General features: G+C 40.6%; 1 protein-coding gene and 1 long non-coding RNA gene across 8 annotated transcripts in view; one reads left to right on the plus strand and one right to left on the minus strand.

The window, feature by feature from the left end:
• The window catches only part of LOC112540634 (uncharacterized), a 41,840-nt gene extending 35,212 nt beyond the window's left edge, over nucleotides 1-6,628 (minus strand). Inside the window, exons 1-2 of one of the 5 annotated variants that reach the window (XR_015796095.1) lie at nucleotides 3,635-3,749; nucleotides 715-784 (exon numbers count right to left, since the gene is read on the minus strand). This is a non-coding gene — a long non-coding RNA (uncharacterized LOC112540634). Of the gene's footprint in view, nucleotides 1-714; nucleotides 785-3,634; nucleotides 3,750-6,533 lie in introns of those variants that run through there. The other 4 variants (XR_003084714.2, XR_003084715.2, XR_003084713.2 and 1 more) reach the window with 4 other exon arrangements.
• Nucleotides 3,820-15,319, plus strand: part of ARHGAP42 (Rho GTPase activating protein 42) — a 142,214-nt gene continuing 130,714 nt past the window's right edge. For 2 of the 3 annotated variants that reach the window (XM_088140605.1, XM_025166629.2), the window contains exon 1: nucleotides 3,820-4,271. In XM_088140605.1, coding sequence (XP_087996731.1) covers nucleotides 4,118-4,271 — 154 coding nt within the window. In that variant the 5' untranslated portion in view covers nucleotides 3,820-4,117. The remainder of the gene's footprint in view (nucleotides 4,272-15,319) is intronic. The other variant, XM_025166628.2, reaches the window with a different exon arrangement.

Below are 15,319 nucleotides of genomic sequence, written 5' to 3' on the forward strand. Positions count from 1 at the left end.
CACACATATGAAAATATGGAGGGTTTTTCCCCCTGTCTCCCCCCCCCCTCAAAAAAACCACACCCTCCTGTAAGAAAAGAACATTTGACATTTCTTCCTTAGGGTACTTGCCACATCTGGTTAGGCAGTCGGGAAACTAACAGGGATTTTAATGTGAACATCACAGTTCTTTGTGGACGCTTTTATGAGCTGGAAAACAGATATGGAGCAATACGTCTCCAATACATTCTCAAAACATGATGAGATCGCAAACTGGGCCATGACAATGCAGTTGTTTGCTGAAAAAAATCCTGTATGTTGAAAAAGTTTCTGGGATAAGTTCCATGGCACAACTGTTCATGCAGATGTTGTTGCCTTAAGCAAAACAAAGCAAAACAAACCAGAAAGATCCCTTCGCCTTTTCCATGTAACATCTTTCTTCGCACTTCCCCGTCCATTTCATTGCATGGGTGGGGCAATGGTGCCCAAATTGGAAGCCCGATTTCACTATTAAAAAAAGGTTTGCATTTCATACACAGCAGTCACTGGAATTCTTTCATAATGGTTCTGTTAGCTTTTCTACAATAAATATTCTTATAAACCCTTGCACCCTTGAATTCCTTGTATGTTTGAATTGCCAAGATACACTTAACATCTACTCTCTGAATAATGTTACATCATCCTATAAAATAGATTTACGGAACAAAGATTGCCATTGGAGAAATTATGGTTCACCTCTCCATGTTGCTCCTTGTAAACAGGGACTGTCCTTAGAATATCTCCAGCATTGCTGAAAGACTAAGACCTATGAGAAGAAATCAAGAGTGATGACTAAATTTCCTTCAGAGAAAGAACCACTGATTCAGATATTATTAAGAAGTCCTTAACTAACTTTCCTACAAAGCTTGATTCCAGATGAGATGGTTATTGCGTAATCACCAAAAATGTTACAAGAAATCCAGATGCCATTGATCTTCACATGAAAAGCTTTTGAATTTTGCCTTCTGTGATTTTTTTTTCCTTTCAAGAGAAAGTTCATTAAGAAACGAGAGATGTTATTTGTTTGGAAACATTAGAGCTCTTCCACAATCTGAAAATTACTGGGGCCCTCCAGCTATAATTGAACTACAGCTCCCAGCATCCCTCATTCCTAGTTCTGCAGGCCAGGCCTGTTTGGAGTTGTTCATCAAGAGCTGGAATAGCAAGCTTCCATCTCCGAGCTCCTCTCCTCAGTGTGCATAAAAAATCTGGGCTCATGGTGGCTAGTAAATGCAGGCCTGGTATTCTTCTGCCCTGTGGTTGAATCGTTTTCTCTAATGCTTCTTTTTGCATGCTAACATCATTTTGGGATGACCTGATTTTATTTTCCTCATGCTGTTTTATTCCTACAACATTTAGGCTCCACTTTTCAGGGGGTGTCTGCAGTGATGGTCCATGGCTTCAGCATGGCAGGTGGGATAGGGTGATCAAAGCCCTTTTTAGGTGTATGTGATGTATGTTGAAAAGAGATGGGACTTTGATTGCCCGTTGCATCCAACATTTTGGAGCCAATGAATGTTCCTGCGGCTGCCCCAGCACCTTCTGCCAAGGTGTTCATACAACCAAGTCACCCATCCAGGAAGCTGATAGGTCTAGTTCTAAGCCACTTAGAGGAGCTACTATATTGCTCCTTATACAAAGACTCTAGACAGACCCTTATATATCCAATCTTGAAGAAATTTCCAGGTAGGAAGTGTGATTTCTTCTTTCGGATAAGGATTCAAAAGTAACTGCCCAAGTTGTCCAGTTTTGTGTTACCGTCTGTACGATATGCCGCACCATTGCCTAGGTTTGGAATTTCTTATAATAATATTTTGATTCATTTTAGTATTTTTATTCTTAATTATTTTAGACCCTACTGTTTTTTCTGTTTTATACTTGTGTGTGTGTGTGTGTGTAGAAGGATGTAATACTGCTTTTATTAGATATTTTGACTGTATTTGGCCTTCGGGCTGTAATAAACTTGATTGATTGATTGACAGGTCTAGTCTGCTTAGCTCCAGCTGTAGAACTGAATTAAGTCCCTTCAGAATCTTATTTGCTAATATACTGTTTATTAACCTGATGTTGCACTGCATCTATTTTCAACTTCCTTGATTTCTTGTCTTTAAGAGTACAGGGCAGGGCATAATGTTTTCAAAGCATTAGCTCTCACTGTTGGGACTAATTTCTTGTTTGGGCTTAGAGGACGACTGCTGCAACAGCACCAAGCCTGCTTCAGCTCCACTTAGCTTAAAGTCATCATTTGGACTTATTTCTTGGTTGAGACTCTGGGAGTCTTCCCACAGTGCTAAACGTCCCACAGCTTCAGTCCCCCAGTTACCATCCACTAGTTATTTTTACAGCAAGAATTATCAGCAGCATTATTGATTTTTTTTTTTTGTTCTTTAAAGCTTACCTGATAAGTGATAGCAATGCCAGGAAACATATAAATTGTTTTCTCAGGGGGAAAAAAAAAAGCCTTTTCTTAGTTAGATTTACCATATCTAGAATGCAAAATCTGGATGACCACTAGATGTCAGAGAAGAATTAGTGTTTTGAACCTCTTTGCTGCCATTTAATGGCTACCTGGATTTATGCAAACCAGATATAATAGAATTAATCTTGGTGAGACCCAGATTCTTTACTAAAATTATTTGGGGATTTAAGATTATGAGACAGAGAACCACTATTCCAAGGAAAGTATTATCTATCCCTGAGCCAAGTACATTTATATGGTAGTTTTTTGTTTTTTTTTAAGAATATTCACATATATGGTACTTCAGTAAATGTCCTATATCTGTAACTGCTGTGGGTCAGGCAGAAATCCAACTGATAAAGCTTTTCATCCCTCATTGGACATCTTCATGGGCAACATTTTCACAGGTAATGTCTACCTTTCAGAGACATGTGAGCCCAAGCTATGAACCAGCAAGTTTTGCTCAAGTCTCAGTCCACCCACAATTATAATCATACCGGCCTACCTTCTGTGGTTGTCACACAAAAATTCTGAGGATAAAATGCCTTGCTTTCAGCCCTTAAAAATGAGCTGTGCATATTTGTTGTTTTGTGTTTTACTTGAATTCTGTACACTGAAAAGTTTTTATTTTTCAGCTGTGTATGCCACCCACCGTCTATTGGAGTCAGGCAGCTAATAAATTCGAATAAATAAAATACGTATTTAAATAAAGAGCGGCTTACAAATTATACCTGCGTTTCTTAAACTTTTTCTCGCTGGGCCCCTTCCCACTTTTAAAAAGGATGGAGGACCCCAACAGAGCTTTTATTTGATGGGTTATTTTTATCACTAGTTACCATATTAAACATTTAAATGGAGGCATTTGCATCGGTATCGCTTCTCACGACTGTTTGATGGGGTTTCAATACGGTATTATTTTTCAACATAGGCTGGCAAATCATTTCGATTTGACCCCCCCCCCGAGGGTCATGGGGGACCCCAGGGGTCCTAGGAACACCCTTTAAGAAACACTGAATTATTATTATTATTATTATTATTATTATTGAAAATTCCTACTTACGGCAAGTTTACCTTCCACATCCCTAAGCTGAAAAAGGCCAAAGTTAGCGACTCTCTGTTTTATTGCTACAGTATATCCGAATCCGTGCTTAAACCAACCTGCTTCTGAACGCCCGCCAAGGAACGCGGGGGAGGCTTTACCAGAAAGGTGGACGGAGAACCGGGGCGCGCTTCCCCGGGCGAACTGTGGAAGGTGGGTGGTCCCTTTCAACCCCCAGGGAGGGGCGGGGCGGGGCGGGGCGGGGCGTGGCACGGCAGGAAAAGAGCCGGGTGGGGGGCCACGGCGTGCTGTACTGATTGGGCCGGAGCGGGCTCTGCCTTCTCCCAGCGCGGCTGCCCGTGGCCAGCCCAGGAACAGCTCTGCGGGAGCGGGAAGGGTTTCCGATCGGCCGGAAGGCGGCTTTGACCCAGCGATGTCCTGCTGGCCGGACCATGTAAGCAGCTGACAGCGACTTCGGGGAGCGCCGCGCCGCTTCGCCAGGAGAGCCCCCGAGGCGGGCGGAAGATCCAGCGCCAGGCGCCCGCCCCCTGCCCGCTCTCAGCGGCTGCCCTCCCAGCCGCTCCTCTGCCCGGGCTGCAGCCATGGGGCTGCCCACGCTGGAGTTCAGCGATTCCTACTTGGACAGCCCGGATTTCAGGGAGAGACTGAAATGTCACGAGGTGGAGCTGGAAAGGACCAACAAGTTCATTAAGGAGCTGATAAAGGACGGCGGTCTGCTCATCGGGGCGCTCCGGAGTGAGTAGGGCAGGGCGAGGCGGGGGCGCCGCCGGATCGGGCGGGGGAGCTGCTGCGCGGCGGCGGGAGGGGGCGGAAAGGGCCGCTCTTTTGTTTCAATGGACCCGGCGGAAAGGGCTCTCCTGCTGGTAGCAAAACGGGGGGGGGGGGCTTTCACATTCCATTGCACGCGCGCCATGCTCAGGACAGCCGCGCGCACATCTGCTGTGTGCAGGTAAAGGGAGGTGTGCGCACGCAGAGATTGCGTGCCTAAAGGAATAGGTGAAGCGTTTCCCCTGTGTAGCGTTTGCTAACCTTCGTTTTCTTCCATCCAAACGCTCCTTCCCGGCTGATTTCTGAGATCGCATTTTTCTGCACGTCCTCCTGTATTGCTTTCCAGCCATGGGCAAGGCACTGGGCAGGCCAGTGCCCCAAATACAGCTTCCTTACAGTCTTAGAGACTGTATGTGGCTTTACTCGGAAGCTAAACACACGGTAGCTGGTGGGTTTGGGTCCCCCCCCCCATGAGCAAGATTCAAAGTGAGGTTCAAGATAGGGATGTCTTGAATGTCTCTGTGGGTAAGGATGGCACGGGAGTGCAACTAAAGAGGAAGCGGAGAGATCATAAATGAAGTTTCCAAGATAGGTAGTAAAATACAAAGGGAATACCCTCCCCACAGACATTGTATAATCAGTGGAAATGTTGTGGTGCTTCAAATGTTGCTGCATTGCAACTCCCAGGAGCCTAAATGGTATGGCCGTGAAAAACATTATGAGGTTAATTGAGTCATAGTTATGTTGGGTTCCAGATTCCCCACCCCTGCTTTAGGGCATACTGTAAAAGCAGCCAGAAATTAAGACTCTAAATGATGCTTCAGCTATCCATTTTACATGGAAGTGAGTGCAGGCTGCAAGTTCAGCTGGGGATACATCTAGGACAGAGCGCATAGACGTTGTGAGGGCCTGAGATCGTTGTATGCAAGAAATGCATGTTTAGAAATGCTTGGGAGACAGATCTGGCTGTGTTCCCAGGGTATTTATTTATCTCATTTAGAAACTTTGTTTTATGCTACCCACTCCCTTAACAGCTCTGGGTGGCTTACGTAAATGCAATAAAAATGATCACAAAAGCTAAAGCAAAGCCCCAAAAATGGTAAAACACTAAAAAATGAAAACAGTAGGCATGCTATAGAGGAAGATGCATATAGTTTTGGTCCCTTCTTAAGCAATATGGAAATGGCCTGCTTTGTTCCATAAGATGGGGGGGGGCAGAGAAGAGTTAACTTTTTTATATCAGACACATCTATGTCAAGGCTTGAAAGGGTGCCTTATTGATGTCCTAGAATTGCAAGTGGACTATGGAGGAATACCCTGTCCTGATTGTGCCTGGGCCTAAGCTATGTATATTTGTCACAAATGATTTGTGTATATGTGCTGGAGAATGTCCACTGGACACTGTGTATTGCTATGATAGTTATAGGCACCACAATAAGGCATCAGGTTGTGACTGATTCTGTGTCATCAAGTCAATGTGGACTCTTAGTGACAACGTAGATAGATCTTGGTGCTCTCTGAGCTTGGTGGTTTGCTTGCAGATGTTTCATTATCCTAGTTGGGTAAAGAAATGTCTGCAAGCAAACCACCGAGCTCAGGGAGCACCAAGGACTCCACAGTTCAGCCCTGAGCTAGATACATTCTCCTCTGTTGTAGACAGATTTTCTCCAAAAGAATCTGTTCCCAGTGTGGTCCTTTAGTTCTCCCAAAGGTGCATCCATGTTGGTGCTGGTCATCATCATCTTCTATTTCCTTCCACCTTTCCCAGCATTACATTGAGAGAGAGAGAGAGATCTTTGCATAATGCATCCAAAGTAGGATAATTGGAGCTTGGTTATTTATGCCTCAAGTTAGAACTTTGGGTTGATTTGTTCAATTGATAATCATCTGGATCAGTTTTTTCTCTTGTGGTAGTGCTGATAAAAATCTTTTCTTCTGAGGTAATTTTTTCATGGAGAGGATGTTTCCCAGTAACACTGGGAGGATTTTCATTAAAGCAGGTATCAGCTTAGGAGGATTAATTCTTCTTTAGACAGCAGTAGAATAGTTAAACTCCCCTCTCTGACTGCTGCTGTCTCCCTCCCACAATGCTATTTACGTTTTCCTTTAACTTGTGCAATAAAGGTAGTGGGGTGTTTAACTTCCTGTCTTGTTTGTCTGACCTTTATCTAAAATACACCCAGGAGACAGAACCGCTTAGTAGGAAAGAGAAAAAAAATGGTGTTTTACCTGTAGTCTGTTCTGAGGAGTAGGGGGAAGAAAAGCTGAAGGCAAGAGCTTCGTTTTGTTGTATAGATGTAGTGGTCACCAAATATTCCATCAGCAGGCTAAAAAGAGGATCTCTGTCTCCCCTCCCCCAGTTAATAATTCCTCAACATATTTAAATTTGTGTGGAGCTCAAAAACAATCCGTGAGCAAATGTCTGTGCTGTACAACTTAGAATGACCACTAGTGGGCAGTAAAGAAATTCAGAAAACTAACTCTTTGTAGCCATCTAGTGTTCATCCAATTTTGCAGCCTAGATCTGGTGTGCTAGTCCTCATTTGCCATCCAGTGATGACTGAACTTGGCCGCAACTAGTATTAAAGCTGTGGCCTGTTGACTTCTGTGACATGTTTCAATTCAGTTTAGTGATAATACATAAAGAATTGACATGTTGTGAGGGATTTGTTAAAATAGGTTTAAAACTTGGACAGTTGAATTATCCTTTAAATCCTCATGCATAGGTACCGTGTTCACACAGCATGCTTTATGCAGTGAAATGTTCTTACAGGTCAGTCTAGAAGCAAATAATCACATTAACAGTCAAAATCATCCTTATGGAAATAAAGTTCCTACCAATTTTCTCTAGAAAGTGTCTAGGATCCCACGGCCCTTTGGCCCAGAGAGTGTTCATGATGCCATTAGCGTCTGCTCCATGGTAGCCAGTATTTGGGAAGTGTGTTCTGTGCTGCTAAGTTTAGATGTGAATTCTGATTGGAGAGACTTTTTTCTTTCTTAGATGGTTGATTAACTGGGTTTATGTGTTTCCATGACGGGGTGATTAGTTGGAATTAAGTAAAACCTGGGTAAATTGAGTCTTCATTGGTTTAAATTTTAGGACTATTAAACACTTTGGACTCAGTTTCAAGAAAGTGCTTTAATGCATGGAGGACTGCAAATGTAAGATCTGTCTACAACTCTTTAAAGCAGCTATGTTTTTATACCTTTTTTTTCCCCCTGAACTCATATACAAAGCACTGCACATCTCTGGTAAATTTAAAGTCTGTTGTTGATTGGATCAGGTAACCTTTGTTGTGTGCCCCAAACAGCATTCACCTAGTTAAGTGTTTGCATTGTGGCAACAGAACCAGGCTCTTTTTAGGAGTTTGAAAGACTCAGAGGGTCAAAAACAGTAAGTTCATTTGACACCCCTGGACTTCTCATTGCATCATCTCTCAATCTGATATCTGTATTTGTAGGTGTGCATTTTTTAATCAAAATCAGTGCTCCAAGAATGGAAATATTTGGGATAACTATTGAGGTTATATTTTAATTGATTAGTTTGATTGTATGAATGAAATTATTGATCCATCCCTGAATTTGTAGGACCTTAGGGAAATATGCCAGTGCCCCCTTTAAAAAAGTTCCGGTTATGTACAAAAACTGGATTCTTTGTTTTTCTTTGTTGCTACTTAGGTTAATATCAGAATTTATGATTGCAGTGGATGACCCATAATGCTATAATTAGTATTAATGTCACATTTTGAGGAATACTTTGAGAGGCATTTTAGAAATAAGTCTTTAAAATCTTCTCATAGCCTGAAGAAATTCGTCAGGCAGGATTTTCCTGAAGAGAAGAAAACAGTGAAATGGTTCACTGGCTTTGATTTCTTCAAAGCTCTTTGTATAATGACATAAAGCAAAAGATTGTGGCTTTATCAAACCTAAAGATATCTCAGAATGTTTCTGGAGGGTTAGTTCTGTCTGCTACAGCAAAGCCATCAAAGAATCTTGAGACATTTTGAGAAATGCTATTTTTATTGTGGATATAAACTTTCATGGGTTATAGTCTACTTCACCAAATACAACTGATGGAGTGGGTTATTATAAAAAATGACTTTTTTAGGCTGACACAAATTTGGTATTCTGTTAAAAAATCTGGAAAATTTAGCCAGTTATGCTTTGAAGTGGACTTGACACATATAAATAGGTATGAATCTACCCTAAGCCAGTGTTAAGTATTATAAACAATTTATCTTTTGAGCAAGACTTCTACTGAAAACAATTATCTTAATCTCACTTCTAATCTAAAGAGCTTTAAGTGATGTACAATTACACGTGGTTTCTCCAGTTTATCTTTGCAACAACTCTGTAGAAGAAGGTTAGGTCAAAAATTGGTCACCACTGAGATTTGTGGCAAAACAAGAGGTTGCGATCCATTTTTCCTTGACTATATAAGTTTTCCAATCTCTTAAAAATGCTTAAGAGATTTAGAATGCCCTGTGGATTTACGCAGCTCCCCACTCCTTCCTTTCCCAGGCTAAATTTTGTGCTTTTCTTCTCAGTGTTGATTGTGGTATAGTTTGCTTGCACCAAATATAGTGATGGATTCCACTGTGTTTAAACTTTAGCTCACATCTGAATGCTAACACTTACTACAGTTAAAAATACTCTGAAATCTAAGCTTAGAAGAAGCACATATTTCTCACGGTTCTTCAGAATTTGTTTACTTTGATAGGCCTTTGCATAAAGGAAGGGGAGGATTGTTTTGTTTCTTCTCCAGGCCTGAGAAATTCCACTGAATTCAGTGGAAACTACCTTCTAGAGGGCTTTTTGGCAGTAGCTCTGGATTCTGTGTGGCAGACACGGATTGCTTGAACCACACTCTCCTCCCGTATTTTTACGGCATTGTTTTCTTTTGCTGATCAGCTTTCTATGTCATTTTGAAAGTCTTTAGAGTCGATGTGCAAGCTGAGCTCCAGTTCAAACACTTGCAGCGTTGATGGTTGGAGTCCTTGCAATTTGGAAATACTGATTTACCATCTCCTCTGGAATAATGTTGTGTGTGTTGGGTTTTGAATTGGCATACTTTTCTCCTCTTTGCCTCTCCCCCAAGTAATTCTAAGTCATCTTTATTCTATGTAGAAGCACTGCAAAACTATGCGGTGTGTTATTTTTTTCAGTTCCCCTTCTTAGCTTAATGAATAAATTGGGCAAAAGGTTTCTTAAAATACTGCACCTTCACCAAGAATAAGGCTCTTGAAAGTAAATAATTAAACTGGGCAGAATGTTATTTAGGATTCAGGTGGCATTTGGGGAAATGGTAGAGTCTTGTATTTTTCCATGCTTCAAAGCAAATGGCTATTTCAGGATTTCAGAGTAGTAAACTCTTTCCAGTAGCTGGCTTTTTCTCCTTCAGCAAATATTTGATCAAATGTCTGTAATATAAATAAGAGTGTTTTTTAAGGTAGCCTAGTATTCTAGTGCTTGAAAAATATTTGGATGTTTGAAGTTAGAACATTCAAATCTAACAAAGTGCTCTTTTCCTTAACTGCAGCTAGTTTTGGTTGCTGTTGTTGTTAATTTGTTAATCTGTCTGTAGGACTGAAAAGCGACAATGATTCCTCTGTTCCTTAAGATACAGCCAAGGGAAGGCCAATTCAGGTTGCCCTAAAATTATACGTTCACAGATTGCCTTGAATTTTAAAGTGATAGACCTACAGCTATGGAAATAGCAGTTGTCTGCCTTTTTGGACTCCAGACACAGTTAGGCCCAACCTGTGCTGGAAACCCACTCCTATCTTTGTGTGATATCTGCAGGGACTTGACCAGGCAGTCGCCAGGAGTCAATAGTGACTCAAAGGCACAGGACAGGACAGGACAGGACAGGAAAGGAAAGGAAGATTCAAATTGGCTAGAAGAAAATATAAGAAATGGGCTGGCTCTGTTTATGTATTGAAAGTTGATCAGTTGTTTGAGTTGGCCTGTAATTTGATTGCAATCAAACTTAGCTCTTGGCTGAGTCATGTGATTCCTTGAGAGCCTCTGACTTCTAGAACACACTGAAATTACTGCTGGATTTTGGTAAGCTCCAAAAATGGGATTGGGGCAAAGGCTGTTCACTCTGATAAAGGCCATTACACTTTCCAGGTGACGTTTTGAAAGATGATGGATCTTCATTTTGCAGTCTACGTATCAGTCGTTCTGCTATTGTATAGCTATTACAGACTGTGGATTCAAGGTTTAAAGTGTTCCCGTTTCGATGGAGGACCTTCTCAAGCTAGAGATTTACTTGGCAGGAAGGGCAGAACTGTTAGACAATCCTGTGCAATGTTGGAATGTTCATATGGCGTAGCTTCTAGGCCCATTTTCTGCTCTTTGACAGATTAGGGCCAGCTATGATGGGTTGACAGTAGAAGCCTTTGTTGAAATGCTTGGACCCTGGAAGAAGCTTAGAGGTGTTATTGTGAAGCCTAGTTTTAACCATGATTTGCCTTAGCAGAAGTATAGTGCAAAGCATAATCAGTGCAGGGGAGGGAAAGGACAAATTGTATGGAATAGATAGAAACTGGAAGGATTCCTCATATTCATGAGCTGTCTCTTTATTTTCAGCCTGTGTGGTGTGTTCTTAAAACGTAAGTTTGGGGCCTATGCTTGATGCAGGAAAATAATGGGATACAGATCCCCTGAACAGTATTTCTCATCAACCCCTAGATAGTATGGCCAGTGGTGATGAATGACGGGAATTGCAAGCAACACAGCATTTGATAGACCAGTTTCCCCACTCTGACATAGAAATAAGCCCCATTGAGAAGGATTCTTGATTTCAGCCTATTGCTTTCTTTTTACTGGATCCTCACTCAGGATGAGGAAGATGTATAGCTCTAGTTCATAATAAAATTGTTTCATGAGTTTTGTTCTTTTATTAAAGTGGAAAAATGAATCCCTATGTATCTACTTGGGTTTTATAGACTGGAAATTGTTGTCTCAAACGGGCAGTTTCCTTTCGCAGTTAGTTCAAAATGATTTTCTGCTTTATCTGTTCTTTGTGGCATGACTTTATTTTTGTTTGCTTAAACCAAGGACAAAAACTTTATTATTATTATTATTATTATTATTATTTGTTATGGGAAGAGATTCTGTTTTCTTTCTTTGTTGAAGGACAACCTGCAGAGACTGTTAGTAGAATAAAGACTTCTACTAACAAAATAACAAAACAAGCTTACGAAATAGTTGTGTAGTTTTGTAAAAGCTCTTTCACAATAAACTTGTGAAAGATCCTACCAATTGGAGGTCACGAACTGATTTATTTATTTTCATCTGTTTATCTCAAATTTTCTATCACTTATGATTGGATAGGAAACTTCTGAGAATTGTGGGAATTGTCCTTTAAATGTTTGAAGTACAAGAAGTTGCCTGCTTCTGACTAATAGTCAGAGAAGCAAATAATCAGATTTGCAACACGCCCATATTTAGGTCTGCAAAGAAAAACTAATGCTTTCATTTGGACATATGCTCAGCTTTTATATAAGATTGTTACTTTAAAAAAATGACCTAAAACCATGTACATTTAAATCAAGCACATTTTGTAATTTAAAACCTATAAGCAATGGAGATGTTGAGAAAGCATCTCATTAAAAAACAATGGCAATTTATATTGTTACCAAGAACACTTAATAAAGGTATCCTTGAAGTCAGCAGAAATGAAGCTCAACTGAAAAGATTTTATTTCTCTACTGAAAAATATGGTACTATCAACACAGTGACACTGGCTACGTTTATAATTGATGTACAACTTATATAGCAGAATTGTTGGGAGAGCTAGCAACAAAAATATTTTGTGCTATCTTAGTTATTTCACTAGGAAGTAATTCCCATTAAGTTCCATGAGATCTACTCCCATATTAGTGAATGTAGGCAGCTTTAAATAAAATTTGGAGAATGACTAGACCTTACAGTAGTGTCACCACTACTTGCTGGCATTCATGGTTGTTGCACTGTTTGCACAACATGATATACCCAGATTCTTCCATGAGGGGATGGGGTGAAAAAGTTTGTTAACAGATTTTGTCCAACCATTTTTTTAGCCTCTACTGCCAGTGGTACCAGCTTCAGTATCCAGAAATCTATTCATCAGAAAAAGCTTAATGTTGTATGTGGCTCAGGTTTTGTCATTCCCAAACATACCAACTTCAAATCCTGGTTTATTAAAGAAGCAACATACCACAAGTTCCAGTTCCATTTTTTAACTGATGAGTTCCTAGAGGGACTATATGTAGCAGGATATGAAAAAGGAGACTTTTCTTAGCAAAATCATGAAAGTTATATCTATATTCCTCTCTTACCCATTGTAAATAATGCTTCAATATTTCCTCTATTCAGGAAGAGTCGAGGGATTCTATTTAATTCATATAGCTACTGATCTTTGATAAATTTAAGCTCTGGAAAGCATCATGGTGGCCTCCAGATGTTTTAGATGACAATTCCCACAGTGCCTTGTCATTGGTCATGCAGGCTGAGGCTGATAGAAGCTGAGAACTAAAACATCTGGAGGGCATCAAGTTGCCTGTTCCTAGGAGAAACTAAATGACCTCAGTGGAATGGGTGAGTAGACGTGAACAGGATTATGAAATTGTCTGCTTTCCTCCTCCTTTCTTTGTAAATTCAGAGATCCCCAGGTTCTGTGCCAATGAAATTTCACAGGCTGTTTATGTATTCTGCAACTATTCTCTTCTACAAAACTCTTAAAAGTTCAAAGTGATTTTTTAAAAAATGAGTTTGCGATATTCCATAGTTTTTCCTTGTTGGTTTTTAGCTCCTTTGAGGCTTTCTGAGGAGCTCTGAGTATAAAGTTGAAATGTTGCTGTTTTGTGGAATGTGTGTGCTGACACTTCCCACCCAGACTTTATAGAATCTTCAATAATGAGCAGTGGTTTTATTCAGATTATTTTTTTTTATTCTTAAATGCATTCTTGCTTGCTAGTTCAGCCCAGAACTACCTTTTTTAACCATTTTTTTAAAAAACCTCAAAGTATCTCTGGAAGTCTCCATTTGTTTAGCTGTCTGTCTCTGTGTTCCATAACTCACTGTCCACCCTAATATATTGAACTGTGCATCTGCTTTTTATTTGGCATCTGGGGGTCCAAATGCTGGCTGAAAATGTTTCACTTTGCACAGGAGGTTACTGTCTGTCACTTCCTGTTTATATTTCTTGGAACCTTTATGGTGATTAATACGAGGCATGGCATGTCTGTTTTGTCAATTTAAAATTTAGTAGGTATCTGTTTCTGAGAGGTGATATTACATGTCCTTTTTTCCTCTCCCCCTTCCTTTCCAAAACAAGGCCCTGATATTCCTCCAGTGGTAACAGTATAAAAAAAATGCCCATACTATGCAATGCAGGGAGAATTAGTTCTATATCTCATTTAAATAATCCTGTAGCAAGCAATTTAGTTTTCTGATTATGGAGTGACTTTGCATAAGACCAAAGTCGCATGTAGATCTATGCTGTCTCTGTAGGAGGGGGTTACTTGGTATGCATATGATCCATTGCTAATTTAATATAGCAGAATATTTTGTTGATTTGCACAGCTTCCCTAAGAATGTACCCACTAAAATACGATCTGGGGGGAAAAAAAATCAGCCCCTCACGTTGCAGCTGCTGTAGAAAAACATGGAACAAGTTCTCTGTGTGTGTTTAAAATGCCTACATCCTCTCATTTGAATAATTTGGCCCAATTAGTTGTCCCAAGTATGTAGAGCGAAAGCTCATTTTAATGAACTAATTAGAGAGAGAAGCTGTAATTTCCGAGAGTCTAGTAAATCTGTGAATATATCATTGTGGCAACATCATTTGCATCATTTATGTTTGTGGGACGATATCATCATGCCAATGACATAAACCGATGCAAAAGATGTACATTTTTGTGTAATGACTTCATGGATGTAAATTGCAGTGGATTTGATTTGTTGCGTGTAAAGTCTGTTGCATCGAGACCCAGAAAAATCGAGGTTTTGCTGTACATGCATATTTAGAGGAAATTGGTTCTGCGTAGCAGAAATGTGGTGCAGTGTTTATTACTGCCATTTAAAGGCCTGGAACATGCCACATTCATTTTGGCTCCATTGTACTGAAAATAAACGTATTTATTGACATGACAGGCATTTGTTGGCATATGTCACACATTTCAAAAGCCAGGCTTATTGGTTAGTGTTGTCACAGTATTTTTTACGAAATAAGTTGTAAGGAAGCTTACAACTGAGTTTCAGTAATGTCGAACCAGAGTCACTATCAAGTGAATGCGTGTGTGGAGTGATGGCACTGATGATGTTACCTAGTTGGGTAATGAAATGTCTGCAAGCAAACAGCCAAGCTCAGAAAGCACCAAGAACTCCACAGTTCAACCCAGAGCTACAGATGTTCTCTCCTACTGGAATGTGTGTGTGTTTGATGAGGGCTTTGGAATGTAGCTGGCCTTCGTGTTGCCAGAGTGGAGGAATGATTCATGGAAGTTCATGATCTCCAAGTCAAAGAGATCATCACCCCTTGACTTGGACATCACTGCCTTTGATCAATTATTCTTCCACCCTGTCAGAACTTAGGGTTGAATTGAAGCTGGTTCCCTGTAGGATTCCCTGTCCAAAAAGAATGTTGAGGCGGATCTGGAGGAGAAAAAAATAGCTACATTGGGTCCTGGCAGAGGGGACTGAGGATTAAAGTGGGTGGGAGGGACGACCATTTGGTAACCAAAATCAAGTGAATAGCATAGAGCAGTGTTTCTCAACCTTAGCAACTTTAAGAGGCATGGACTTCAACTCCCAGAATTCCCTAGCTGCATGGCTGGCTGGAGAATTCTGGGAGTTGAAGTCCACAGACCTTAAAGTTGCCATGGTTGAGAAACACTGGCATAGAGGTTCGTAGATTGGTTGGCAGGCTGTGGGAGGGTTAATTAACCACAATCTCCAGGTCCTTGCTTGAAGTTTCCAGGAAAACTAGTTGTTGACCAGCCTGGTACATGGTCATTTCTCTACAG

The sequence above is a fragment of the Python bivittatus genome, unplaced genomic scaffold (assembly GCF_059951505.1).
Source record: "Python bivittatus isolate LINGU-HERP-01145 unplaced genomic scaffold, Pbiv_v1 ctg000340_np1212, whole genome shotgun sequence".
NCBI lineage: Eukaryota > Metazoa > Chordata > Lepidosauria > Squamata > Pythonidae > Python > Python bivittatus.